Source organism: Mesoplodon mirus (assembly GCF_964341445.2).
Source record: "Mesoplodon mirus genome assembly, chromosome: 19".
Classification (NCBI taxonomy): domain Eukaryota; kingdom Metazoa; phylum Chordata; class Mammalia; order Artiodactyla; family Ziphiidae; genus Mesoplodon; species Mesoplodon mirus.
Genome location: NC_138995.1, coordinates 495,363 through 522,769, shown reverse-complemented (window position 1 = coordinate 522,769; position 27,407 = coordinate 495,363). Strand labels below are relative to the sequence as shown.

The 27,407-nt window shown below is 58.8% G+C and overlaps 2 protein-coding genes across 2 annotated transcripts in view; both read left to right on the top strand.

Annotated features, from left to right (window-relative positions):
* SPG7 (SPG7 matrix AAA peptidase subunit, paraplegin) overlaps positions 1-4,717 on the top strand; it is a 29,772-nt gene extending 25,055 nt beyond the window's left edge. The window contains 6 exon segments of the mRNA XM_082608213.1: positions 210-325; positions 1,455-1,611; positions 2,136-2,302; positions 2,837-2,914; positions 4,390-4,540; positions 4,543-4,717. Coding sequence (XP_082464339.1) covers positions 210-325; positions 1,455-1,611; positions 2,136-2,302; positions 2,837-2,914; positions 4,390-4,540; positions 4,543-4,589 — 716 coding nt within the window. The 3' untranslated portion in view covers positions 4,590-4,717.
* Positions 4,718-10,161: 5,444 nt separating this feature from the next.
* Positions 10,162-12,429, top strand: RPL13 (ribosomal protein L13). Its single transcript, XM_082606956.1, has 6 exons — positions 10,162-10,265; positions 10,442-10,562; positions 10,688-10,829; positions 11,030-11,203; positions 11,673-11,729; positions 12,246-12,429. Exons 2-6 carry the CDS (start codon positions 10,459-10,461, stop codon positions 12,402-12,404), a joined length of 636 nt encoding a protein of 211 aa, XP_082463082.1. The 5' UTR covers positions 10,162-10,265; positions 10,442-10,458; the 3' UTR covers positions 12,405-12,429.
* The last annotated feature ends 14,978 nt before the right edge of the window (positions 12,430-27,407 follow it).

Below are 27,407 nucleotides of genomic sequence, written 5' to 3'. Positions count from 1 at the left end.
CTGCCCTGCCAGGTCGGGGGGCCGGCAGGAGACCCGAGCTCGTGTCGTCGGCCCCCCAGCCCCGTGAGGGCCTTGCTGGAGGGGCTGCTGTTGGCAGCGTTTATACAAGTGAGGTGAGCGAGGCCTCGCTTTGGCGCCACGAGCACGCGCCAGGCCGCGTATCTGGGGTGGCCGTGCGCCTGAGCTCACCTTCCCGGGTGTTCTTTCAGGGGCCGCCAAGAAGAGCCAGGTGCTTTCCAAGGAAGAGCAGAAGGTGGTCGCGCTGCACGAGTCAGGCCACGCCCTGGTGGGCTGGCTGCTGGAGCACACGGAGGCCGTGGGGAAGGTGGGTGCGGCGGCCTGGGCCTGGCCGAGCCCGCTGTGGAAGGCCCACGCGCTTGTGCGTGGAGGGGGTGCGGGGTCGGCAGCCCAGGCACGGGGCGGGATGGCCGCGGTCGCCCGTGGAGCTGAGGATTGCCAGAGTTGCCGTCGGCTCCAGGACGTGCTGATATCGTGACTCCTGAGTCTAGAAAGCAGTGAGGTGAGCACACATCGTGTATTTGGCAGGCGTACCATCGTAACGCCTTCTCAGCTGTGTGCTTTCGTACCCGGGGCCCCTGAGTGGCCCCTGCGGACGGTGCCCGTGTTTGGGGCGTGGGTGCCCCGTGTGGAGGGTTGTAACTGTGCCCTCCACGTGGGCCTGAGCCGGAGGCTTGGTCCCCCTGGCTGAGGAGGAGCTGCCTTGTTCCGTGACCCCCAAAGACGGGGCTGTGCGGCAGCTGCAGCCTGCGTGTGGTGCTTCCCGGGGGTGACGGCTACAGCAGCGCGTTGCTAGTCGGGCTTCGTCGGCCGGTGTCCTGCTGCTCAGGCCGGTCCCCGCTGTGTCCTGGGCAGAGGGCTGTGGCGAAGACCCATGTGTGCAGGAGCCGCCCGCCGAGAAGAGCCAGTGATCGAGATAAATACTTTCATGCAGTATCTCGAAAAATTAACATGGGAAAACCCACGGTGAAGTAAATACCCTGATTTAAAAGTGCCTGTTCTTAGGGTTTTCCATTCAACGACAGAGAGTCAGGCAGGCTAGTCGTGCCGAGAAAGCCCCCTTGCCCGTGCTCGGCACTCTGCCAGGCGAGGTGGGGACGTGTCCCGCTCGGAGCCTTGGGGTGGCCGCCAGCTGCCAGAGCCCTGCCCCGTGCGCCCAGCAGGCGCGGGCTGTGGGGGGGGGCGCGGGCAGCGCAGGGCCCTCGGCGGGTCGTCCCGTCCTCGTCACCTTTCCTGCCCTCACGGACGCGTGCTCGTGTGCAGGGGCCTCGCGCCCCGACCGTGTGGGAGCCCTTCTCCCTGGTGCTGTTAGAAACATGGGGACGGTCACATGTGCTCCCTGCTTTGAACCCTCTGATTGAAGACTGTCTTACTCCACCCCCCAATCTCTGAGGCCTACGTCCTGCCCACTAACTGGGGCCACCTCTGTTCTGCAGGTGTCCATTGCGCCGCGGACCAACGCAGCCCTGGGCTTCACTCAGATTCTCCCAAGAGACCAGCACCTCTTCACCAGGGAGCAGCTGTTTGAGCGGATGTGTATGGCCCTGGGCGGCCGCGCGTCCGAGTCCATCTCCTTCAACAGGGTCACTTCCGGTGAGGGGCTGGCGCCCACACGGCTTCCACGCCCTTCAGCCATTCTGTGTGGGGCGGGGGGTGAATCCGATGGAGGGGTCTGAGTAGCAGGTGCAGATGCAGTTCTGAATTTCATTAAGTGTTTCTGAAAGATGAGCTGTGGTCAGAGGAGGTTTGGAACTAAGCAAGACTTTCCAGACGACTTAGCTGTTCCAAAAGCTTTTCCCCACGTGCAGACTGGAGCGGAGCTCCGTGGTCTCGCTGGGCCGCCAGCAGCTGGAGGAGGTCCGGGAGACTCAGGGCCTGTGCTGTCAGCTGCCCCGCGGGCCTGGGTGGTGCCGGGTCGCTGCCGGCGCCCTGAATCCAGAGATGCATCCCGAGGAGTTGTTTTTTAAACAAAAGAGCATTTTTTTAAGTTTTAAGGACCAGTGACAGGATACAGTTGTCCCCGGGTACCCTCCTCTGCTCTCAGGGATCGGCAGGGCCCCGGGTGCCCTGACCTGCACCTCCAGGAAAGAACCCCCTTTTCTGACCCCTCACTCCAGGGGCGCAGGACGACCTGAGGAAGGTCACGCGTATCGCCTACTCCATGGTGAAGCAGTTCGGGATGGCGCCCAGCGTCGGGCCTATCTCCTTCCCCGAGGCCCAGGATGGCATCCCAGGCATCGGACGGCGTCCCTTCAGCCAGGGCCTCCAGCAGATGATGGACCATGTGAGTCCTCCCTGGTCCCGAGCTGCGTGCGGGTGGGAGACGGGCCTCGTGTGTGCTGGCTGTGTGCCCAGAGGAGTTGGGCGAGGGCCTGCCGGCGCCCGGTGGGACCGTGGATGACACGGGACCGTGGATGACACAGAACTGTGAGGGACGTCAAATAAGTGCATGTCTCCAGTGACGGAGCCACAGCACCCGTGAGCCCTGCCGCCGCCCACGGGAGACGGCCGCAGTATCGCTGACACGTAGGCAGCCGTGGGCGTGGACGACAGATGCGGGTCCGGGGCTCCAGGAGCTGGCAGGCTGTCTGCTGGGCAGGCCCCTAGAACAGGGCATTCCCGGGGCTGGGGTGGGGGCAGGAGGCCCTTGACAGCCTTGCTCTCCTGTTCGTTGTAAGACACAAAAGGCCGTGTTCCTGAACCCGTGTTTCTTCTGTGTACCTTAGCGCCAGGGCCGGGCCGCAGGGGACCCCGCGCACGGTGGCCAGCCGCCCTGACCCATCACAGACTCTTCTCTGCCCTTCTCTGCCCTTTGCAGGAAGCGAGGCTGCTGGTGGCCGCGGCCTACAGGCACACCGAGAAGGTGCTTCGGGACAACCTGGACAAGCTGCAGGCGGTGAGCCCCCGCCACCCCCGGGCCCTGCGCCTGCCTGTCCCACCAGGGGCTGGGCCTGCCGTCACTGCCCTGCTGATGCAGCCGCTCACCCCTCCCGTGCACAGGACTCCAGAAAACGACATAACCGGCGAGGCCCACCCAGCTCAACTGAGCGTGCCTCGTTCAGCTCTGTACCATTGAACCTCTCAGGCCAGCTCCTTCAGAGGAGACGGAGGGACATCGCCAACCCTCCTGGGCCCGTTACCCAGTTTCAGCCAGTAGTGGGGTCTGGTCAGTGTTGTTTAGTCCTTTTCCAGCTCTTAACTTCTCCTGGAACTTCTAAACCAAATTGTACAGCTGAGCATAGCTTTCGGTGCCCGTGGAAGCGCCAGGTACAGCACAGAGCCCTCTGCCCCCGGCTGGTCCCCTCGTGGTAACATCTCCCATCAGTGGGGCACGTTTTCCACAACACAGTGACCAGCCGACACGGACACGGCGGCGTTAACCGCAGTCCACGCTTCAGCCGCCTCGCCCAGCGCTTACCCTGCCTTCCGGTCGGTCCTCATGTCCGTCAGGCCCTCCTGGCTGGGACGGCGCCCCTCCTGTTGCTGATGGCAGTGCAGGAGGGCTGGTCTGGTGTGTGTGGAACGTCCCCCAGGTGGGCTCTGTCTGGTGTCCTCATCACGAGCCTGGGCTGTTGGGTTTGGAGGCGACCGCAGAGGTGAAGCTTCCGTGGACCCGGAGGCGGGGCAGCTCTCTGTGGACGGGCTGTCCTTCCTTCAGCGTGACGTTGTGGGCATCGTGTCGTGGCGTCCCGAGAGCAGCAGCGCCTGCCCGCCGGGAGCCAGGAGCCGTGTGGAATCCGCCGGGACCGGCCCGCTGCTGTGCGGGGCTCCCATGTGCGCTGGGACCTGCTCGCGCCGTCCGGGCGTGCCTGGGCTGAGCACCATACAGCTGGCTCCTGAGCGCCGCCTTCACAGCCGGCCCTCCCTGCCCGCGATTCTGCATCTGCGGGTTGTGGGTCTCATAGTCCTGCAGTCACGTTCACTGAAGAAATCCGCGTAGGAGCGGACTTGCGCAGTTCAAGCCCGTGCTGTCCCAGGGCCAGCTGTCGGAGCAGCCGGCGTGGGAGGGATGGGAACCCCTCAGCAGTGGCCGTGGCAGCTCTTCGTGGGTCCCTCCCCTGGTCCCATGGAGGCGGTCCTGCACGCCAGCTCCACTGCCCGCATGCTGATGCTCACACGTTTGTGAAAGAAATTGAAGTTGCCCAAAATAAACACGCTGGGAAGGGAAGTAGAAAACTTAATGAGGCTGGCAGCTGGCTTTGTCTTTAAGGTGGAGTCAGGGAGCGATTCTGCGCTCAGCCGGCCGGCCGCCCGGGCCGGGGTGGGGGGTGGGGGTCTGGGGGCTGGGCCCTCCCTCCACTGCACTCTGCTCTCAAAGGGCTCTTGTCCGGGCGCTCGTCAGCCGCTCACACTGCCCTCTTGTTCTTCCAGCTGGCGAACGCCCTGCTTGAAAAGGAAGTGATCAACTATGAGGACATTGAGGCCCTCATCGGCCCGCCCCCCCACGGGCCCAAGAAGAGGATTGCGCCGCAGAGGTGGAGCGACGCCCAGAGGGAGAAGCAGGAGGCGGGGGAGGCGGAGGCGGCCGGCAGCAGCCCCTGCAGGGGGAGGAGCCATCCTGGCCGCGGTAGCTGGACCACCTTGCTGGTCGCCTGAGACGGTCCCTCCTCTCAGCCCTCGCAGGTCTCAGCTCAAGGCCCCTGAGATCTATTTATTGACTTCCCTGCCCGGGACAAGTAAATGTCTCTGCAGAGACGTAGTTTCATTCGTGTTTGTGGGTCGTTCTCGCCTGTGGGAGGGTCACCGGTGTGCACGGAGCGGCCCCATCTTGTGGGGGCCCTGAATGGCCTCGTGGTGCGGGGCCTGGGCCAGGCTCCTCCCGGCTCCTGTGACTTGGTCAGGATGCTCAGGGCTCCGCCGTGACAGGGCTTCCAAGCCCCTCATTGCTCGTCCTCCGCGGGCCCCTGTTCTGGGCTCGCTCATCAGTGGGTCACAGGGACAGGCACTGGGCCTGGAGGAGTAAAGCACCGTCACCTGCTGCCGCGTGGACGGGTGCACACAAGGGGCTCTGGGGGGACACCTGGGAACTGTGACACTTCACTAATAAATGCTGTGGATGGAGGCCTGTGTTTCTTGCGTGGTCAGCTCTGCCCCAAGGGCCGTCCTGGATACTGTATTCACAGGGTGTGATGTCAGCTGCGAGGTGACCAGTTGGGACCCCTCCCTGTTGTAGGACTCTGGGAGGGAGGGTGTGGGACAGACGGACGGGTTGCAGTCGGCCCCCGAGTCCCCGGCAGTGTGACCCACTTGGGGGCTCCCCCCTGCTCCTCGTTGCTTCCACCTCCCCCGTGCATCAGCGCCCCGAGGAAGCTCATGGGGGCGGGGCAGCCCAAGAGATGCTTCACCATCTGCCCCAGTTCCCCAGGTTCCTTCCCAAAGATCGGCCGAGGGTTCAGAGGGTGAGGCTGGCGTCTTCGCCATGGGGCAGCCGCCTCTGTAATCTCACACGGATGAGCCGTGCTCAGCCCCTCGTAGTTTACCATTAAAATGGCCCACGTCTGGTGACGCTCAGCCAGGAGTAGGATGTAAGTGGCGTGAAGCGGGCTGCCTTGCTATAGTGGAGGAAGGTGCAGCCTGGCTTCCCAGGGCTGGCCAGCGAGTGGGCTCACGGCCGCCCAGCAGGGAGGGCTGCGGGGACGGTGCTCTGATGGACAGAAGGGAGTTGTTCTAGGTGACGTGACCTCCTGGTCCTCAGACACGGCACCCGGGGAGCACACTGGGCACAGGGCCTGTGCACCTCTGCTGCCTCTCACGCCTCCCTTACAGGGCTCCTGGAGGTGAAGGGGATAACTCCCAACAGCAGCTCGGGGTCCCCTGGAGCAGCCAGACTGCGCTGGGCAACCTGCCCCTGCCCAGCAGAGCGGGTACATCGTGGCCTGACGGTAAATGTACATTTAGTACAATCAGAGCCCCAGAAGAACAGCAAAGACTATTAGATGAATTAACTTAGAGTTCTTACATCATAATACAAGTTGTTTTCCACTCTCGTCTATGCTCATATAAGCATGGGTTTTTTGTTAACGCTTTTTAAGTTTGTTTTTTAAATTTTTTTGTCGAGGTATATCATGTTAGTTTCAGGTGCACAACACAATGATTCCTGTTTGTTTGTTTTGTGCCATGATCACCACGGTTAGTTAACACTGGTCACCACACATAGTTACGGAAGCTTTTTTTGTGTGTGATGAGAACTTTTAAGATCCACTCTCTTGGGATTTCCCTAGTGGTGCAGTGGTTGAGGGTCCACCTGCCAAAGCAGGGGACACGGATTCGGTCCCTGGTCCGGGAAGATCCCACACGCCGCGGAGCAGCCGGGCCCATGTGCCACAACTGCTGGGCCAGCGCTCCGGAGCCCATGAGCCACAACTGCTGAGCCCAAGTGCTGCAACTACTGAGGCCTGTGCGCCTGCAGCCTGTGCTCCGCAGCAGGAGAGGCCGCTGCGATGAAAGGGCCTCATACCGTGGCGAGGAGGGGCCACTGCTCGCCTCAGTTGGAGAGGGCCCGTGCGCAGCAGCGAGGACCCAACACAGCCAAAGATAGATAGATTAATTAATTAATTTAAAAAGATCCACTCTTAGCAACTTTCAGATATTTGTGATTATAATAACGTACTTCCAGGTGCTCACTTACATTAGGTGTCCCTCATATTACAGGACTCTCTCAGCCTCTATCAGGTTTACTTGCTGGCTGCGACTTTGGTAAGTTGAGAGGCCGGGTGGTTGAGTTCTGTGATGAAACACCGTAAAATTATCCTGTCCCCTGCTGAGTTGTTCGGCTCCTGCTTTTCCTAATTCAACCAGCAGCCCATATTTATGACACTGTTAGTGTGCTAATTTTTGCAAAGTGCTCTAGGAACATGACGTGTGTGTGTCAGAACACAATAAAAACACGTTGCCGCTGTGAGATTAATTTTTTTTTATTAACTAATTTTTTTTGGCTGTGCCCAGCGGCTTGTGGGATCTTAGTTCCCCCACCAGAGATTGAACCTGGGCCTTTGGCAGTGAAAGCACACAGTCCTAACCACTGGACTGCCAGGGAATTCCCTGAGATTAATTTTAAAAAACAAGACTCTGTGTCAGGGACTTCCCTGGTGGTCCAATGGCTAAGACTCCGTGCTCCCAATGCAGGGGGCCTGGGTTCGATCCCCGGTCAGGGAACTAGAGCCCACGTGCTGCAACTAAGAATTCGTGTGCCACAGCTAAGACCTGGTGCTGTCAAATAAATACATAAATAAAGACTGTGTGTCAAAGGGCTCCAGGAGCTAGTGTTGACTGTCTTTGGAGGGGGCCAGTCAGGTGTAGGTGTGGGGCACGATTACAAGGCAATTCTGGGAGGCTGTGCATACCCCACCCCTCCAGGGCGCTCCTCCAGGAACCCTGACCCCAGTGAGTGCTGAGTCCAGTGGTGTTAGCCAGTCCTTTCAGGGGCCCTTGCAGGCCCCAGCCCGGGACAAAAGCCCCTTGGCAGACTTGTGCCGTCGAGTTCTGTGGCAGTGAGGCAGGGGCTGTCCCTCTAGCTGAAGACCTTTTTATGTTTAATTTATTTTGGGCTCCGTTGGGTCTTCGTCGTTGGGTCTTCGTTGCTGCGCACGGGCTTTCTCTAGTTGCGGCGAGCTGGGGCTACTCTTCATTGCGGTGCGCAGGCTTTTCATTGCAGTGGCTTCTCTTGTTGCAGAGCATGGGCTCTAGGCATGTGGGCTCAGTAGTTGTGGCTTGTGGGCTGTAGAGCACAGGCTCAGTAGTTGTGGCACATGGGATCTTCCCAGACCAGGGATCGAACCCGTGTCCCCTGCATTGGCAGGCGGCTTCTTAACCACTGCACCACCACAGAAGTCCCTAGCTGAAGACTTTTAAAACCCTGAGCCAACAAGCCGGTGTGTCAAGAAGGATGCCTACATAACAGTTCACTTCTTTAATCTTCCCAGCTGGGAAACTGAGCTCTCAGCAGAATGTCACATGGGAACTTCTGGCCTTGCTATTCTGCATATTCTCCAAGGATGTAAGTATGGACTATTCAGGCATCTAAAAACTGTGTGGCCGGGTGGCCGGGTTGTGTGCAGCAGACCGAGGTCCTCGAACTGCAGCTTCAATTTCTTACCACTAACTCCAGACTTCAAACCCTCCCCGGTACCCCAGGCAGCACCCTATGAGCAGACAGAGCTGCATGAGTCTGTGGGTCTGAAAGGGGGGATGGGGACAGGAATGTGTTTGAGATTAGAAAATAGCAAGGTATCCTGGTCCATGGCGGGATAACTGAAAGGCGTCTGAGATAGACATGGGAGGTGTGGGCTAACGTTTGTGTCCGAAGAAATACGTCCCAGGCCAAGGCAACCGTTTATTCAACAGACATCTCCAGGGCCTCTCTGCTGCAGTTAGGCTGCCAGGTGGAGTGAGTGTGGGTTCAGTTCCAGTGGACAAAGCGATTTGAGAGGCAGATGATGACCCCTTGCTCTCCCCCCCGCCCTTCTCACCTGCACTGCCTTCCCTTCCCTGTCACCTGGAAGCAGAGCTGTGTGACCTTGACTTACATGCACTGGGCACTGCGCTGTGTTCTGTGGCCTAACAGCAGCTTCTCCCATTTCACACCAATAACTTGCCCAAAGTCTCAAAACTAGTACAAAGATTTTATACTAGCTAACTCCACAGCCACTTAACTGTGGGTCACTGACCTTCCGGTTTAGCCATCTGTGTCTGTGAAAGGATGCAGAGATTTTTTTTTTTTTAATTTTTATTTTTGGCTGCATTGGGTCTTCGTTGCTGTGCGTGGGTTTTTCTCTAGTTGTGGCGAGCAGGGGCTGCTCTTCATTGCAGTGCGGGGCCTTCTCATTGTGGTGGCTTCTCGTTGTGGAGCACGGGCTCTAGGTGCATGGGCTTCAGTAGTTGTGGCGCACGGGCTTAGTTGCTCCGTGGCATGTGGGATCCTCCCAGACCAGGGCTCAAACCCGTGTCCCCTGCATTGGCAGGCGGATTCTTAGCCACTGAGCCACCAGGGAAGTCCCAATGCTAATTTCTTAGCTTTGCCAACCTTACCATTGCTACGTAGGATATTAATATTAAGAGGACCTGGGTAGAGGATGTAATGGAACTCTCTGTACTACTTTTGCAACTTTGCTGTATATCTAAAAGTATTCAAAAATAAAAGTTTATGACCCTAACTTCACAGATAAACACCACTTCCGAGTTTACCGAAAAGTGCTTTCTTGCATTTGCTAACAACTGTCGGCCAAGTAGGACTGACACCACCCTTGCTTCAGAGCTGAGCGGGTACCTATGAGATGGCAGGGCTCCAGCCTTCCACACGGCCTTGGCACTTAGGTGTTAAAACACCTCCTCTGCCCTTCCACATGTTCTGGTCTCCCCAACCATAACCCTGTAATTCCTCAATGAGTCCCAACCTGATTTTTCTAATACCCGAGGGTGTCTCAACAGGGCAGAAAGCTATCAGCATCAGTATCAGCTACCTGTTTACTCAGTGTAGGACACAGGCCTCCAAATTTCTTATTTTGTGTCATGAAATTCATAAAACGTTGATCAGGTTTCAGGGGAGGAAGCTTGGTGACTGGGGTGAGGCTGGGAAAGAAAAGGGGTTGCTGGGTGTCAAGGCTTACAGATGGCAGGATGTGTTGGCGTCGTCCCAGGCTGTCCCAGGAGCTGGAGGCGCCAGAGCCCAGGTGGCCTGGCTACTTGGTGTTTTTACGACGCTCAGCTACGTGGGTGGCAGTGTGCACAGCGGAGTGCGGGACAGCCGCGATCCGCCACGCGGTTCTTAGTTCCACACTCGCTGCCGGGCACTCGCCACCAACGGCCCGACCGCCGTGCGACACGCGCAGGGCGCTCTGGAAGGCCCGCTCCTAAGTGTGTGCTCCGCCCACAGGGAGGGCAAGCAGGCTCCACGTGGTGGCCGGGGCCGCAGACCAGGACGCGGAGGGCGAAGCCTACCGTGGTGCACGAGCAGGTCGGCCAGCCCGGGCTTCGCGGGACCCAGACCGTCCGCGGGCCGGGGGCGCGGGCGTTGCGGGGGGCGCGGGCGTCGCGGGGGGCGCGGCGGCGCGGGACTAGCGTAGCATGGGAAATGCGGCGCCATGTCTGTTCGCGCAGCAAGGGCCGCCGAGGGGGGGGCTTACGTCACTCGGCGTCCCTGGCTCTGATTGGTCAGAACGCTCCGTTGCTTCTGATTGGCCGGGTCCAGTACCATCCCAGGATGCTCTGCGGTGCCCTTTCCTTTCCGCGTCCGTGAACCGGCGGAGGAGGTGAGTACACCGGAGCGCGGCGCCATCGCTGCTATCCGACACCATCCGGCCCCATCTACCGTCCCCGGGGTCCGCCCGACGCCGACGGCGTCGGGCCGTGGCCCGGGCTCTGTGCGCGCGCCGGCGGGCCACTGCGCCCGGGCCCTAATTCGCTCCGCGTCTTCCCTGCTCCCTAGGCCAGTCGGCCTCAGCCATGGCGCCCAGCCGGAATGGCATGATCCTGAAGCCCCACTTCCACAAGGACTGGCAGCGGCGCGTGGCCACGTGGTTCAACCAGCCGGCGCGCAAGATCCGCAGGTGAGCCGCCCCGGGGCGAGCGCGCCCCTTTCTCTCCCCGCGCGCGGAGGGCGGCCGGGACTCGCGCGCCCGGCCCGCTGCGGGAGGGGCGGCCGGTGACCGCCGCTCGGCTTCTGTCTGCGCAGACGCAAGGCCCGGCAGGCCAAGGCGCGCCGCATCGCCCCGCGCCCCGCGTCCGGCCCGCTCCGGCCGGTGGTGAGATGCCCCACGGTCAGGTACCACACCAAGGTGCGCGCCGGCAGGGGCTTCAGCCTGGAGGAGCTGAGGGTGAGTGTCGCCAGCCCGCGTCCTGAGTCCCACGGGTTGTCCCTCGTGGCCCACAGCCAAGTGATGACATTCTCCGGAATCGCTGCGCCGCTGTGATGAAAGTGTGCTTGAACCCTTTTCCATCTGACGGCTGGGCTTTCCCGGCAGGGGGTGGGGACCGGGGAGCCCTCGGGGCTTTATCTGTGTCTGTCTCGGGGCAGGTGGCCGGCATCCACAAGAAAGTGGCCCGGACCATTGGGATCTCGGTGGACCCGAGGCGGCGGAACAAGTGCACGGAGTCCCTGCAGGCCAACGTGCAGCGGCTCAAGGAGTACCGCTCCAAGCTCATCCTCTTCCCCAGGAAGCCCTCGGCCCCCAAGAAGGGAGACAGCTCTGTGAGTACCGGGGTTCCTCTGTGCCCAGCCGGGTGAGGGCGTGGAGGTCTCACTGTGGGTTTAGCTGGGCTGAGAAGAACACGTATTTGTCTGTAGCTTTTTATCCCCCAAAACTGGGTCCTTATGCGAGGTAGTAGAGAGGTGGTAGACGAGTAGAAGAAAGCTGCTGAGAATCCACAAACTAATCGCTAGGACTGCCGAGATTCACTGTGGGCTAGAGCGGTGGGCCTTGGAGCCAGCTGTTCTAAAGTTGGGAAAGTGTTTTTCCTGTTAACTGACCTTTGTGTGAAGTTAACAGTCCATCCGTATGGGCTTCTGCGAGTTGTCCTACCTGTGTCTCTGCTTCACACGTGGGTGGCTCTTTTTCATCTGCCTGTGCCTGCCATCGGCAGACGGGGGCACCCGGCCAGGGGTTACAGGCTTGGGGAGATGAGCTGAACCCACCCAACTCCCTTCTCACTGCACACAGGCTGAAGAGCTCAAACTGGCCACCCAGCTGACCGGACCAGTCATGCCCATCCGGAATGTAAGTGGGCGTGTTTGGAGGGGGCAGCTGACTGACCGGGTGGGGGGGTCAGCCTGGCGGCTGGGCCCGTGCTGAGATTTACAGTTTGTGGAAAGGACCTTGCTTCCACCCTGGGGAGAGCCTCCTGCATCTTAACAGATGGAATTCTCGAGGGAAGCTTTGTGGACCCTTACTCGTCACCACTCCCTCTGTTGGGTCCTTTTTCTCTCCTCACTGTTTGGAAAGGCCAAGCTGTAGGCAACTCTGGGCGTGTTTGGTGATCCTGTAACCTGAGTGGCAATTGACCAGGCCCTTGAGGCTCCGAGTGGGGCGTGGGCCTGAGCCTCCCCTTCTGCAGGTCGTGTCCAAGCACAGTGCCCCGCCCACCCTTCACATGACTTGGGGTTGTTTTAAATCCACAGGGGATTGCTGTAATCTTTTGGTGGCCTCCCTGTAGCCTTTCTTGGGTGGGCAGATGCCCCTCCCAAGGCGTCTCAGTTTGCTGACAGCTGCTCCTGGGCCTGTGTTCCCTTCCAGGTCTACAAGAAGGAGAAAGCCAGAGTCATCACAGAGGAAGAGAAGAACTTCAAGGCGTTCGCCAGTCTCCGCATGGCCCGTGCCAACGCCCGGCTCTTTGGCATCCGGGCAAAAAGGGCCAAGGAAGCTGCAGAACAGGATGTTGAAAAGAAAAAATAAAGTGCTGTTGGCAACTTGTGATAAACCTGCAGTGTCCATGTGACCTTCGTTGTGTAAGGAACCGGGGCCTGGGGAGCCGCCTCCTTGAGGGGAACCTGGCGCATGTCCTTGTCCCTCGTCACAGCAGGCCTGCTCTGAGGGAAGCAGGTTCGGGGCCTGGGAGGCTTGTGCTTAGTGAGTTTCCTTGTTGGAACCCTCCAGCCCTGCAGGCGCTGTGCATTCGGTGCCAACTACCCCAGGCAATTTGGAGGACTATTAAACCACTTTTCTTACCTCTCATTCTTCTCAAACCCTTTATAAGGTGCTGATTTGACATCCGTGCTCACTCTGTGTATTTGGAAGTCATGACCCATAGAGAGGTCAGCTGGTGCGGAGGCCTGGGGGTTGGAGCCTGATGAGCCATCTGTGAGAGAGGGCACATGGGGGGCTGCCTCTGGACAGCCTGGAGACACTGGCTCATTTGCTCCGTACTCAGAGACCTGGCAAGGAGTTTAAGAAGCTACCTGAGGGCAGGGTAGCTGCCTGTCTGCCGGAGCCCCGGCTGAGGTGCTCACAGGCTGGGGGGCAGAGAGGCCTCTGGGTGTGTGTGCAGGGCCGTGGTCCACTGTGCCAGTGTCCACCTGCGCAGAACTGTTGGGGTTGTAGGTACATACCCTGGACGGGTAACCAAAGTACGTGTGCTGGCGTCACCCCCAGTGCCCGCCGTGGCCACCAAGGGGGGCTGGGGCATTTGTAGGAGACAAGTGTTGGTCTGGGTAGTTACAAATAATTTTTGTTTAATATTCAAGTTACATGGTATTTTTTATTTTGGAGGGAAGGTATACATCTCTGCATTTTTACCCATGGGAGTGTCACCCCCTCCAGAATGAATTTTAATTTGATTCTGTATCCTGTAGCTTTGTTAAAATGTAGATAATTGTGATATTTTTTTAAAAATTGAAATTCCAATCCCCAGTTGATTCAAATTGTTGTAGTTTATAGGGAAACTATAGTCATTTTAGGTTGTTTAGGTTTTTTTCCCACTTTACTCAACTTAGTTCAAGCCAAAGAGTAGACCAAGGGGCAGCTGTGCGAACGATCCTCTTTTCTTGATGTCTCGTGTAGGTGGTTGCACTTTCTTTTCCTTTTATGTTTTCTGGGTGTTACAGGAGAAAAATACGGTCTTTGCGTCACAAAAGGTCAGAGGAGAGGAGAGGCAACGATCTGCCCTCCCTAACCCTGGGCTCTGTCCAGAGCAGTTCATGCCCAATTCCAGGAATTTCCCAGTGTCATTGTTCTTTTTTGCTCCCTCAGCTAGAATCAGTTCTCAGTTGCTTAGAACTAGACCAGAGGAAACTGACCCACCTCTGGCCCAGGGCCTGCCTGGCATGGACCGTCCTGGGGACCTGGACGGTGGAAGCTGATGATGGCGCAGGTGTGGGTGGGCCAGGGAAGGTGGAAAGTGATGTGCAGAGAATTGTCCAAGAATAAATTGATGAAGAGAGAATGAGTACTCGTTCAAGTATTTATTGAGTATCTACTGTGTGCCAGGTACAGTCACAGGCTGCAGGGACATGGCAGTAACCAAAACAAGCTATCTTAACTTTGTGGAGATTTCATTCTGAAAGACCTCTAGCTCTGATTGTAGCGTGTTGGGTGTATGTCAGCCTTGGGTAGCAGTGAGGACTGCTCAACAGGAGGACCATGGTCCAGGGCCTGGTGAAGGCCTGCAACCCAGGAAGAGAGGGCTGGCCTTCCAGATTATCTCTGGGCCCACCCTCCTGGGAAGGGCTCAGAGCTTTCTCGGGGTTTACATCTGGGGAGCCTGAGGACCTGAGGGGCGGTGGGAAGGTGTGTGTTAGGCCTTGGGGGCCCCCCCCCCAGCTGTGGTGCTCCCCTCCTTTGTAAGCCCCGGTTGCACAGTGCTGGGGGACGAACCGATGAAACTGTGTGGTTAGGTCCTGCCCTTTTGAAAATTTCCCCAGGAAGGACGGTGCCTCCAGCAGAGGAGGTATAGCTGGGTCACTGTTGAAAGGGACTGAGGGTGGAGGGGCTGGGAGCACCATCCAGGCGGCTCCGGCCAAGGGTATCCTCAGAGCCCCCAGATGAGCCAGGCACGAGTAGAACCAGGCCTCCCTCAGCTGGACGGCCCATCCGGTGGACACTGCTGCCGCCTGCCTCCCTGGCTGCACTGCCATCACCCCTTTGGGGACTTTGGGCAGGTGTCCTCGTGGTCTCTCCCTCCTGCCTTGGCCTGAGGTCCCACCTTTGTGTCCTTGTTTGTGCTGTCCGTGAAGTGTAGGCTGGACCCAGCAGCTTGCTTCTGCTGGAGTGGAACAGAAGTGAAGGCTGGCGGGCGGAGGTTGGGTTATGAAAGATTTCACTCCCCCAGGGAGGCAGGCCACCATCCTGGGAGCAGCAGTAGTGGGTGCCCAGGGCCAGCCCTGTGCAGAGTGGCTCCTGGGCAGGTGTCCTGACTGACTTCACAGGGGCTCGGGCGGCCCTGCCAACTTGTGAGCAGGGGTTGGTGCAGCAAAGCTGCAGAGACACGTGGGGCCTGGAGGGTCAAGGGAGGTGAGAGTACTGGGGTCCAGGTGGGATCCCCCTGCTGAGTGAGTGACCTCACACAGGCCCTTGGACACCCCCTCCCCTCTGAGCCTGCCTGCCCATCCGTGGTGTGGGGATGAGAAGGCCCTCTGTGGGGGCCAGAGGACTGCCTTTGTTTCAGGGAGGGAGGTGCCCAGGGGTGGGGCAATGACCCCCTGGGGTGTCCAGATACCTCGCAGCAGCAGCAGGTGGCAGGCGGGGCGAGGGGGAGGGGTTGTCTCCCCACAGCAGGGCCTGGAAGCAGGTCCTTCAGGACCACCCGAGGGCAGATGGGTGGGAGGGGGGGGGACCCTGAGGGCTAGAGCCGGGGCACAGGGCTTCGGGGAGTGCTCAGGTGGTCAGATCCCACCCCCACCCCGGGGGTCTGCTCACCCAGAGCTGCTTGCAGGTGGACGGAACCTAGGTGGTCCGGAGCAGCCTGCATCCGGTCTTCTCCGAGGTCTTCACACTGGACTACTTTGAGGAGGTGCAGAAGCTGTGCTTTGAGGTCTACGACACCCACGGGCCCAGCAGCCTCAGCTGCCAGGATGACGACTTCCTGGGGGGCATGGAGTGCACCTCGGGGCAGGTGGGCGCCCGTCCCCTTGGGAGGGAGAGGGAGGAGGGCAGCATGGAGGCCTCAGCTGGTTCTGGGGGCTGGTTTGATGGCAGTGGTGGCCTGGGGACAGGGTGATGACACACAGACTGTGTACCAGGTGCTCTGACTCCATAGCTCGTTCTCTTAAAAATTTTTTTACTTAAAAAAATGTAATTTTGAACTGGGTAATACGTTCACATGGATCTAAATTCAGAAAGTATAACAGGTACACCCTGGACCATATATCTCCCTCGTGCCCTGTCCCCAGGTTCGTTACATCCTTCTGGAGAGATTTATTCTTAGCAAAGAAACATAGTTTTTTCTCTGTAGATACACTTTAAAAACACAAACGGCATCTACTGTCCTGCAGTCTGCTTTTCTTCACTTCCATGGCATAAGGGAGCCCTTCCCTTGTCTCTCCCCGTGGCAGTGACCGGTCTGAGGTCCAGCTGCCACCTGAGGGACACTGCATCCTCTGGTGAGGTCATTCCCAGTTAGCTCTCCCGTCGTCAGTGTAACGGGAGCTCTTGCCGCCAGCCACCAGCCAGACTGCTCAGCGCAGGCTCTGGGCCAAACACTCAGTGTGCCACGCATTAGATTCTCGTGGGTGCTCTGGGGGTGCTTGTTTTTTGTTGAGGTGTAATTTACATACAGTAAGATGTGTAGACCTTGAGGGTTGCGATTGATGGGCTTAGACAGTTGTATACACCTGACCATCACCCAGATCACACAGGACATTTTTGTCATCCAGCAGGTCCCCTGCTCCTCTCAATCCCCTCCCCCAGTCGTTTTGCCTGTTCTAGAATTTCATGTCCATGAATCACACAGTGTGTTCTCATTTGTGTCCGACTCCTTTTACCCAGCATGAAGCCTGTGTGACTCATCCCCATCGCTGCCTGGGTCGAAGCCGGCAGGGTAGAGCCTTCCATCAGATAAGAGGACCAAGATTTAGGCAGGGCACAGCCCCATGTGAAAGCAACAGGGAAGGGTTCTACCCAGTGTTGGCCTCTTACCTGCCCTCATGAGCATGGGAGAGGAACACACAGGGACACACGTGCACGGACACACGTGTATCGGCCTGCATGCACGGACAAACATGCACATGTGGGTGCAGATCCATGGACACAGATGCATGTATGGACACACATCTGGACATACATGTAAACTTTAGATTATGGAAAGGCCCCCCCCAGGACTCCCAGGTCTGTGGGGCCATCAGGGGCACTACTGTCAGTGGCCAAAGGCTAGGACCCTGTCTTCAGATTCCAGTGGTGCACCCTTGAGCAAGTCCCTGACCTCTGCTTGAACCTCTACTTCATTTGGGAAATGGGGACCATGACAAGGCCACCTCCGTGGGAGCTGAGGGACCCACAGGAAGCATGGTCACTTGTCAAACCAGGTAAACCAACTATCTTATTACTCCTAATAGGAGAGCCCACAAGTGAGTCTGCAAATGGGAGAATCTGGGGGGCCTGGCACGTGGCCCTTTTTGGCCTCCGCTTCCCCCACCTGGGATGGGTTTCTCTTCTGCACAGAATGTTCCTGTGTGCTCGGAGCTGTTAGCCAGGCACATCCTGTTGGGGGCGGGGGGGGCGGTCCTCTGTCCCTTGTGTCTCAGCTTGTCAGACAGGAGCCTGTGTGGAGCAAGGCGAAGAGGGTCAGCACTGCCATCACCCACCACGGCCATAGCTGAGGACTCTGTCTTCGCTAGGCAGTGGAAGGCGGGGAGTCCCCACACATACGAAGTCCCTGGTCCTCCAGCAGCCACGAGGGTGGTCGTCCTCTATCTTGTTTGCAGACCAGTCTGAGAGCCGCCCCTGGTGAGCCGGTGTTGCTGGCTGCACACAGCATACCCGGGTCAACTCTTAGCCCAGTCAGGGGCTCATAGCCCAATGGGGAATGCAGCCCTGGGGGTCCTGCTGAGAGGAGGGGGAGGCCTGGGCAGGGGGCTGAGACTCCAGGGAGGGAGCAGCCCGGGGTCCTGGATGGGGCTGGGAACCCCCATGGTGCTTGCTCTCTGGCCTTAGGCTGTGGTAGGGGCTGCGCTGTCCTCGGCCTGGCCCGTGGAGGGTGACGGCTTCCCAGGGCGCGGCTTCTGCTGCACGTTGTGCACACGCGCTCACCAACGTGGCTCTGGGCGGCCTCCCTCCTCCCTGAGCCTCCCTTTCCTCACCTGTTGCGCGGGCGGTGGGAGGGCCCAGGAGGCGGTGAGGTGCGCTGAGCTGAGGGCCTGGTGGAGCGAGAGGGCCACGGGCTGGCTGCTGCCAGGCGCCAAGGGCGTGGTGCCCTGGGTGGTAGGTTTGGGGAACCTGGCCACCGAGGGTGAGTGGGGGCGTTGGGGAGGAGACAGGGAGGCCCAGGGCGGGGTTAGGGTCCTCAGGGGAGCAGGTGCGGACCCCTCCCTGAGCCTCTGACTTCAGATCGTGGCCCAGAAGAAGGTGACCCCAGCCCTGTTGCTGAAGGTCAGCAGGAACGCCTGGCAAGTCCCCCATCACGGTGAGGCCCCGCCTTCCACCAGCCCCGCCCCCTGCAGGCCCCGCCCCCTGCAGACCCCGCCCCTTCCTCGCCGAGGCCGGGGCGTCCAGACACCTCCCCCGAGGCTGGGCTGCAGCCGGGCACGGAAGGGTGGGGTCAGGCCCCTCCTGCCCAGCCTGGAGAGTCCCTCCGCCCAGGTGATAGCCGGGGACATCTCTGGGAATAACGGCCATGCGGAGCTCACCCTCCATGCCAGGAAGCTGGATGACAAGGTGAGGGGCGCCCCCCTGCGGCCCAGCTTTCCCTCCTGTCAGGAGGTGTAAACAGAGCTACACTGTGTCCACAGGGAGACAGGTGGCTCAGAGCCGTGGGTGGGGCTGCCCGTCTAGGTGGCTGTGCTGCTGTCAGGGTCCTGTATGTGTCGCTGCCGTCAGCTCACCCTCAGCTCCTTATGACGGGCACTGCCTCCCTCCCTTGCCATGTGGCTGAGGTGGGACCCAGGGATTTGGCTTCGGAAACTGGACAGAGCCCAATGCCAGGTCGAACCAAGCCAGAGAATTGCAAGTTACGTCTTAAGGAACAGAAGTCACTCCCTGCCAGCCACGGCCCAGCCCTGGGTGCTGGCCAACCCCCTCCCAGGCCCTATCCCCGGACATTGCAGTCTGGTCATTCTGACACTTCAGCTGGACCAGCAGAGCCAGACAGGAATCTATATCTGAATTCTCGCCCAGGAAAATCAGAGGAGACACCGCGCTGTGGCGCCCTCGGCAGCCTCTCTCCAGGGATTTAACTTCCAGGGGCCCTCATGAGGCCTGATGCTCCGTGGAGGCTCCTGGAAGCCTGGGACCCCGAGAGAGGGCAGCCGGCCACATGCAGGCTCAGGTGGTCCCAGAGAGGAGCCCAACTCCCATCCCACCCTGGCAGTCAGCCACAAACCAGGGACGTGGCGGTCCTGCCTCTTGTGGCTGCGGCGTGAGCCACCAGCTGTCAGCCCTGGCGGGGTGGGGCAGACCTGTGGCATCATGACCGCCACCCGCCCCAGTCGGTGGGTTTTTCAACCATGGGCCCCTCAGGACCCCACTCTGCATTCTGGGAGAAACAGTGGGTGTGGCTACGAGCTCTGGACTTGGAGGCTCCAGGTTCTCACCTGCTTCCTCACTCTATGTGCAAACGTGGGCATCTCCTGTCACCGTCCCCCACCCGTGTCTGTCTGTGGAATGAGTGGGCTGACCCTGCAGGGCTTCGAGGATGAAATAAGACAGCGAGCGTGGCCCACAGGGAGTGGCACTGATGTTCAAGCATCCATTCCCCCCCGACCCCCGATCCCCATGGCTCCTGTTACTGATTCCAAGCTCGCTGCTTGACAGGCCAATAAATCAAGAGGTGAGGTGAGGGGCAAGGAATAGGGGGTTTATTCAGAAGCCAGCAGCCTGAGAAGATGGTGGACTCGTGTCCCAAAAGACCATCTTCCCTGACTTAGAATTCAGGCTTCTTTTATAGTAAAAGGGGGGAAGCGGGGAAAGCCTTGGTTTTGGCCAGGCTCAGGAGGGATGTGAATTTCTTTCCTCACAGGTGGGCTGGTCAGGAGGTTTCCTGAGAGCTAAACAAAGGTATTTTAACTTAATGCTCATTACCTGGGGGGCAGGGTTCCCTGGGATGGGCCATCATGTATAATTTAAGCTATAGACAATGTCCCTCTTTTATTTTTTTAAAAATAAATTTATTTATATGTATATTTTTTGGCTGTGTTGGGTCTTCGTTGCTGTGCACGGGCTTTCTCTAGTTGCGGCGAGCCGGGGCTACTCTTTGTTGCGGTGCGCAGGATTCTCATTCTGGTGGCTTGTTGCGGAGCACAGGCTCTAGGCACGCGGGCTTCAGTAGTTGTGGCACGTGGGCTCAGTAGTTATGGCTCGTGGGCTCTAGAGCACCGGCTCAGTAGTTGTAGCGCACGGGCTTTGTTGCTCTGTGGCATGTGGGATCTTCCCGGACCAGGGCTCGAACCCGTGTCCCCTGCATTGGCAGGCGGATTCTTATCCACTGTGCCACCAGGGAAGTCTGGCAATATCCCTCAGAGTGATTAACTCATAATAGAATAAAGGTTCTTCCCCCTTACATGCCTCCAGGCTGACGCGGCTGTACTGGTGGCCCCAGAGCTTGAAGGTGACATCGCCACAGTGTCCTGTCCTGCAGAAAAGAGGTTCGGCCTTGGTTCCTTGAGGGGTGAGCTTCCCATGGGTGACAGTGGGGAGGGTGGGGTCCTCAGAGCCGGCCTCCCCTCTTACTGTCAGGTCCAGGTGCAGGCCAGCACTGAAGGCCCTGGCTGGGTGGCCAAGGGCAGGCCAGGAAGAAGCAGGTTGAGGGTCAGGGACGGGGTCAGTCTAACGTCCAGGGGAGGTGGAGGCCGGGTCGTCCATCTCGGCCCTTAGACAGCACTGAGTTTCGAGCTTGTGCTGGAGTAATGTGTTCAGTCCGCACAGAGGTGGGAGGGAGGGCAGATGGAGGAGAAAGCTCATGTGGTCCTGGGGGCCCTGGGCTCCTCGGGGGGAAGGCCAGCAACCGTCCCCCCCGTCCTTAGGGGACACGTTCAAGTCCCAATCCCGGTCCCGCGGATGGGGCCTTCTTGGGAAATAGGATCTTTGCAGGTGTGATCAAGGTCAAATGAGGTCATGGGATGGGCCCTGAGTTCAGGGATTGGTGTCACCATAAGAGGAGGAAAGTGCCATCCCCGCCCCCCCCCCCCCCACAGCAGGCTGTGCAGGGAGTGTGACCCGACACCTTAGTTTTGGACTTCCGGCTCCAGGACCGGGAAAGAGTGAACTCCTGTTGCTTGTGGTTTTGTGCAGCAGCTCCCAGGAGGTGGGGAGGTTGGGGACCCAGGGGCTGCCTGGGCTTTGGTGCGTCAGAGGCGTCAAGGGACATACGTGTTTTGTCTTATTTTTCAAATTTTCTAAAATAGTTTATTGTTTAAACAGAAAGACTCCATAACCGCACTTTGTTTTGATACACTGGTTTCTCATACCAGGCACACGGAGCTGTGATGTGGACCAGTTGTGACGGACTCTCCCTCCCAGCCCTGCCGGCCCTGGGGGGCGGCCACCTCTTGGAGTCCAGGGCCTGGGGTGTCTCAGGAGCTCCGTCCACCCCTACACTCAACGCTGCACAGGGCGCGAGGTGTCAGGACGCTGGCTTCCACTAGGGGCGCCCCAAACCAGGCGCTCACAGGACCCCGTTCTGCGCTGACAGCAAATCTGCAGCTTCTTCCCCAGCTTTACTGAGACGCAACTGGCAGGTAATGTGTGTGAGTTTAAGGCGTGCGATGTGATGATTTGATACACTTACACATTTAGGGACAATTCCCACAACAAGGCTAGTTACCACCAGCATCACCTCCCACAATCACCTCTTCTTTGTGTGTGGTGATGAGACGTAAGATTACTCTCTGAGCAGCTTTCAGCTATACACACGGTATTGTGAGCTGCAGTCACCATGCTGTACATCAGATCCCAGAGCTTACGACTGGAAATTTCTGCCATTTGACCAACACCTCCCCGTTTCCCCTCCCCGACAGTCCCTGGCCACCACCCTCTACTGCTAAAAAGAAAGTCAAATGGAGTGAATGTATTAATGCAATTAAACATGTTTATAGGAGCTTGTCTAGGTTTATAAATGGAATCAAACGTGAATCAGAGACTTTAAAAGTGATGAATAAACAGAATATTAAACTTCGTAGACTGAATGTAAGAAACTGGGATTGAAAGTTTATATCATTAATAAACTGAGTTTTATTAAATGGTAAAAGGTACAGTGAACCACATGAAAGCCACCAAATCTCACAGGTGACATCAGTTTTGGGAACCGGAACCATCCCTTTCCCAGGACAAGTGACTCAGGCGTTTACCCCCCCCACCCCACCCAATGAACTGGCAGCCAAAGCAGGGGCTCCCGCATGGACCCTGCCTCTGAGGTCAGGTTTCTGCATGTTCGCCCCCCAACCCCCTGTCTTCTGGGACTTGTGGATGAAGTGAGACCCCAGAACCCCCAGACTCGGCTCTGATTGGGCTGCTCGGAGGCCGGCCCCTTCCCCAGCCTTGGACTCCTGCAGAGCAGGGCCAGGGCCCTGCTGGCGGTGGGTAGTGAGCGGGCGATGTCCGGAGGGTCCAGCAGCGGCGGGGGACAGGGGGCGATGAGGACTGGGGGCGTGCGTGCTGGGCAGGCCCTGGGGTCCTGCCGCTGCTCCGCCTGGGGCCTTCTTCGCCCGTGGAGCTGGCTGCAGACTGGGAGACAGGCCATGGGCAGCTCCGGGCCGGCTGGCGGCGGCTTCCGCCCTCCTGGCGGATTCCTGAGTCCTGCCCGCACCTCGTGGGCTTCCCGGAAACCTCACCCCACCCCGAGGGGCCTCGATCGAGGCCAAGGAAATGTGGACGCTGCCTGGAGACCCTTCGTCTTCAGGTCGTGGGGGCAGGGCGGCGGCGCCCCGTGTGAAGGGGGAGACGTTCAAGTTCAGCCTGCCTGGCAAATGCGCGGGAGCTACGGGAAAACACCCCTTGGATGTTGCCGCTCGGGGGCAGCCTTCCGGCGGGTCCCGCAGTCACTTTTGACCCCCAGAGGAGCGCTGGGAGCTGACCGGGCAGGTAAGGGCACACTTAGAAAACGCTCTCAGCCGCGCTCGGGCGCCGGTGAGACGGGGCCCGACTCGGGGCTCCAGGCCCCTCCGTATGCCGCAAACACCCAGCACCCACCGTCCTGACAGACAGCAGGGTGCGTGAGGGCGCACGCGCGCACACACGCGCGCGCGCCTGGCTGAAGAAACACGAGAACACGCACAGAGCGCTTGTACGGATGAAGTTCCCGTACCAGGCGGGGAGTGAGGGTGGTGTGGCACCAGGGACGGGGGCGCGATCTCCCGGCGTGTCTGTGGGGACAGAACGGCCCCTAGAGCTGTCACCCCTGATTCCCAGAACCTGGCGCAGGAGCCCCAGGTGGGCCGGATGGAGTCGTGCAGCGTTAACCGAGCGCTTCTTCCAGCTGGTAATCAGGAGTCGACTCACGCCCAGCCGCAGAGCGGGGCCCGAACCCGCTGCTCTTCCCCAGGGCCTCCGGGTCAGGGCCGCCTTGGTTTGGCCTGTGAGACCCAGGGCAGGAGAGCCGGCCAGTGCCCCTGGACTCGGACCCACAGAACCAGGTTCCGGCAGCCTCAGCGTTTGTGGTAGTTTTTCGGCGGCGACAGAAAACCCCTGCAGGTACCGTTTAAAATCATCTTGATTGTTTGGAACGCTGTGAATGTATTACCCGCTCAAAACAAAAGAGGCAAACACAAAAACCAAAATTAAAAAGGGAAGCCCTGCCGAGGAGGGGGAGCTGGTGCTCCGGGCCATGGACCCCTGCCAGGCAGGGTCCTCCTGGAGTCTCCCTCCCGTGGCCGCTGGTAGGAGCCACGCTGGTACTGAACTCCGGTGGTTACCCCGAAGCAGTGGTGGCAGTGGGCATGGGGGTAGCAGCTCTGGGACGTTTTGCCCAGAGGCCCCGCTGACCGGGCAGAACCCTCTAGCCAGCCTGCACCACCCCCTCGGTCTCCTACAGCAGCCAAGTCGACCTCGAGGCCGCGGGGCCTGACCACCCGGCCCAACCCGCCTACGTTTGTTTGCGTGCACATGTATTTGTGCACATGTGTGTGCGTGTGCGTGAGCTTCTACGCCTGCGGAGGGTGAGTGTGGCTCAGGGGCAGCTCCCAGCCCAGGGTGAGGTCTGGGGGAGCCCTAAGGGAAGGGTGGAAGTGAACTCTGGACCAGGCAGAGGAGCTCGCAGGGCAGGGCGTCTGCTCAAGGCCCTGAGACAGGCTGGTGAGGGGGCGGTTCCGGGGCCAGGACCAGTCCCGTTACAGCCACGAGGTGCCCTCAGAGGGCAAGAGCCTACATTTCCCGGGCCGGCCAAGGAGGAGAAGCAGGGGCTTCAATGTTTATGCTCAACGTTGACCACACTCGAAACACAGGACAATATAATTGTGGCCGTCAAAAGTCTTTAAGGAACGTTTATAACAAGTGTTTCTGTACACGGCTCAGCAGGGGCATGATGGGCCCTGAGATCCCGCTGAAAGGGCTAAGATGAGTCTTTTTCGTTCTGTCTGACGACTCCCAGCATGAATAGCCCACCATAAAGACAGAAGTCTGGGAGCATGAATGGTGCTCCCTGGGTCTGGGGTCCCTGAGAGGCCCGCACACCCTCTGTAGCTCCAGGGGGAAGAGAGAAGCCCCAGGCACCCCCCAAACTGTCTGAGACACCACCCACCAGGAAACTCTCCTGGCTCTGCCTGTCAGCCAGCCTTGGAGGATGCCTTACCCACTCAGGTTGGCCCAGAAAGGCCCCAAACTGGAAAATTCTGGGCTTGCAGCCAGGGGCCTGGGACTGAGCTGTATTTGGGGTCAGATGACAGAGGCGGGCCACCCAACACCCCCCTTCCGGCCCCCTGGGTGTGGACTCTGCTGTGCAGGGGAGGTGGGAAAGGGCCAACCCCGCCCCCACCAGGACCCAAAGCGCCTGCAGCCCCTTCTCGAGGATGAGCGAGAAGGGAACCATGGCTCCGCATTCCCGTCACGAAATGCTGCGCGGGGGGACGGGCACAGAGCCAGCTTCCCTGTTGGTCTCAAGAACAGAAGAGGACAGGCACGTCTTTACCAACTAAAACCATGGCTGTCACCTAATTAAAAGACATACTTGTTGTAAGCAGTGAGCACAGTGACACCCTCACGTGGTACAAAGAAATCCGAGTCCTGGCAGGGTGTGTCTGGACGTCCTATTGGTGGCCTTCCAGCCACTTTGGGCATGCAGCCAGGTGCCATCATCTGCAGTAACTAATTACAGGTGCGTCCACCCCCCCTCTGGACCGTCCTGCTGACTTCTCATCAGTATACAGAGGGCATCCTCATTTCTCAACAGCTGCAGAGAATACTTCAGTTTTTAAATCCTTCTCGTCCAGGTGGACATGGGGCAGTGAACCCTGTGGCAGAGACACGATCTTGTGTGTGTGTGTGCCGTGTGTCTGTGGGGTCAGCTTCCCAAAGTGGGGCTCCTCGTTCACAGGGCAAGTGCAGTTTGATTTTAACTAACTTTTGGGGTTTGCCAGTCAGATTGGTACAAGAATCTTGCCATAGTTTTAGTTGCCTTTTTCTCATTCAGCTTTTTTTTTTTTTTTGGTCATCTCTTTGTCCATGCCCTTTGCCTGTTTTTCTGTTGGATTGCTTCTTTTTAAAAAATGACTTATTAAGGCCTTTTGTGCTGTAAGCATGATTAGAAATGTGTTTTCCTAGTTTGTCACTGGTCTTTGATACTCCCCTGGGGTGTGTTGGCTGTGCGTCTGTATTTTTCTCTAATGCCCTCTATCTGCTCCCTTCCAGTGCTTTCTGATTTGTAGAACATGAGGCGGGGAGTCCAACCTGACCTGTTTTTCAGATGGTTCTATCCTTGTCTGCATACAGTTTACTAAAGTCCCACGGGATTGATGGGCTGCTATCTCCATGGGCTGACCCTTCTCGCGTGTTCTAAGCAGGGCAGTGAGTCGTGAGCTGCCGCTGCTCAGCCAGCACCCACCCAGCCCTCTCACGCAGCACGGCACTCATTAAAGAGGCAAGCGCTGGGTCTGGGGTTCCCTGGTGGCGCAGTGGTTGAGAATCCGCCTGCCAATGCCGGGGACACGGGTTTGAGCCCCGGTCCGGGAAGATCCCACATGCTGCGGGGCAACTAAGCCCGTGCACCACAACTACTGAGCCTGCGCTCTAGAGCCCGTGAGCCACAACTACTGAGCCCACGTGCCACAACGACTGAAGACCGCCCGCCTAGAGCCCATGCTCCGCAACAAGAGAAGCCACCACAATGAGAAGCCTGCGCACCACAACGAAGAGTAGCCCCTGCTCACCGCAACTAGAGAAAGCCTGCGCGCAGCAACGAAGACCCAATGCAGCCAAAAATAAAAACAAATAAATAAATTTATAAGAAAAGAAAAGAAAAGAAAACCCTGGCTCCATCCCCCACCCCTTCCCTCACTTTTGGACATTTGGTGGATAAAAAATAGCACAAATTTTCCCACAGATACTCTTCCACGTGATAAAGTGGTAACCAAAGCTGTTAGCAACCTGTCCACTAATGTTTCTGGGCTGTATACTTTGTGCCTGGTTTAGAGTACAGTTGTGAGCAAGACAAATACTGCCTGTGACGTTGGGGGGCTCGCCAGCGAATGGGGGTCAGGCCACAGCAGCAGACGCGCACCGAGGAGTTGGAGGGAACTTCGGGGCCTGTGGAGTCAGAGGTCAGGATTCCTGCTGAGCAGTGGCGTTTGCTCTGCGTTAATGTCTGGAGAACAAAGCAAACAAGAATTTCTTCTATGTGGAGAGGTCGGGCTGGGGAGCAGTACCTCCTTCTTGCACCCCAAACACCCTGCCCTTCGCCACCTCCCAAGGCCAGTTCCTGGGGGCCCCTGCCCGCTTTTGTAGATTCCTGCTCCCCCAGTGGCTGAGCCCGGCTCACCCCCCAGCCCCCTTCTCGGCACAAATGCAGTAACTGCCACGTGGGATTCTTGCCCTTTCGTAGTAGTTATCACTGATTGAAATCTGGCTTCCACAGTTGGTCGGTGCCCCGTTGACTCGGATTCAGTCCAGCTGTTTCCATTTAAAGGGCCTGGAGGCCGAATTCCATTCCAGCCTTATTTTTCCTGAGCCGACCCTCCTGTGGTGACCCCAGAGAGCCAGCCCCTGGCCCCGCCTTGATCACTAGCTCGCGGTGTGACTCGGATAAGTCACTCCTGGGCCTGGACAGTCCCACCAGCCGGGCCCTGCAAGCAGGGGGTGGAGGTTTGTCCCCTCCGGGCCCCCAGCGCGGACAGTGCCGCCCTCCCCCCGCCCACCCTCATCTTCATAGAGAGGCCACAGGCGCGTCCAGCACCCCCGTCCTCAGGTGTCCTGGGGAGACGAAGTGCTCCGGAAGATCTATCTGAGATAAAACGTGGAATCTGATGGCAACTTTCCGGGACGAAAGGAAAAGAAACAAACAGAAAGTCCCCAGAGCAAGTGGGGAGGACAGGGGTGCCCCGCTCTGGCCTGGCTGCAGGGCTTCCCTCGGGAGGTGTGGGCAGCAGCCCAGCTCTTGGCTCCCGGAGAGAAGCACCCCCATTGCTGGCCCCCACCCCCAGATCCCTGACACCCGGCCCGGGCTGGTCCATGCGGCGCCTCGGAGAGCCCGGCTCTGTGATGGAGGTGCCAGTGCAGGCCGGCCTCCGAGGCTCCCCGGGGGTCTCAGCAAGTTCTGTCCCCCATCAGGGGCTGCTCACCCCTCCCCTCTGTCATGCTGCTTTGCCCTTTTCCTGTGACATCTTCCTC

Coding starts and splice junctions, on each gene's coding strand:
- RPL13 (XM_082606956.1), top strand. CDS start 10,459: ATGGCGCCCAGCCGGAATGGCATGATCCTGAAGCCCCACTTCCACAAG. Junction 10,563..10,687: donor CCGGCGCGCAAGATCCGCAG/GTGAGCCGCCCC, acceptor CTGTCTGCGCAG/ACGCAAGGCCCGGCAGGCCA. Junction 11,204..11,672: donor CCAAGAAGGGAGACAGCTCT/GTGAGTACCGGG, acceptor CACTGCACACAG/GCTGAAGAGCTCAAACTGGC.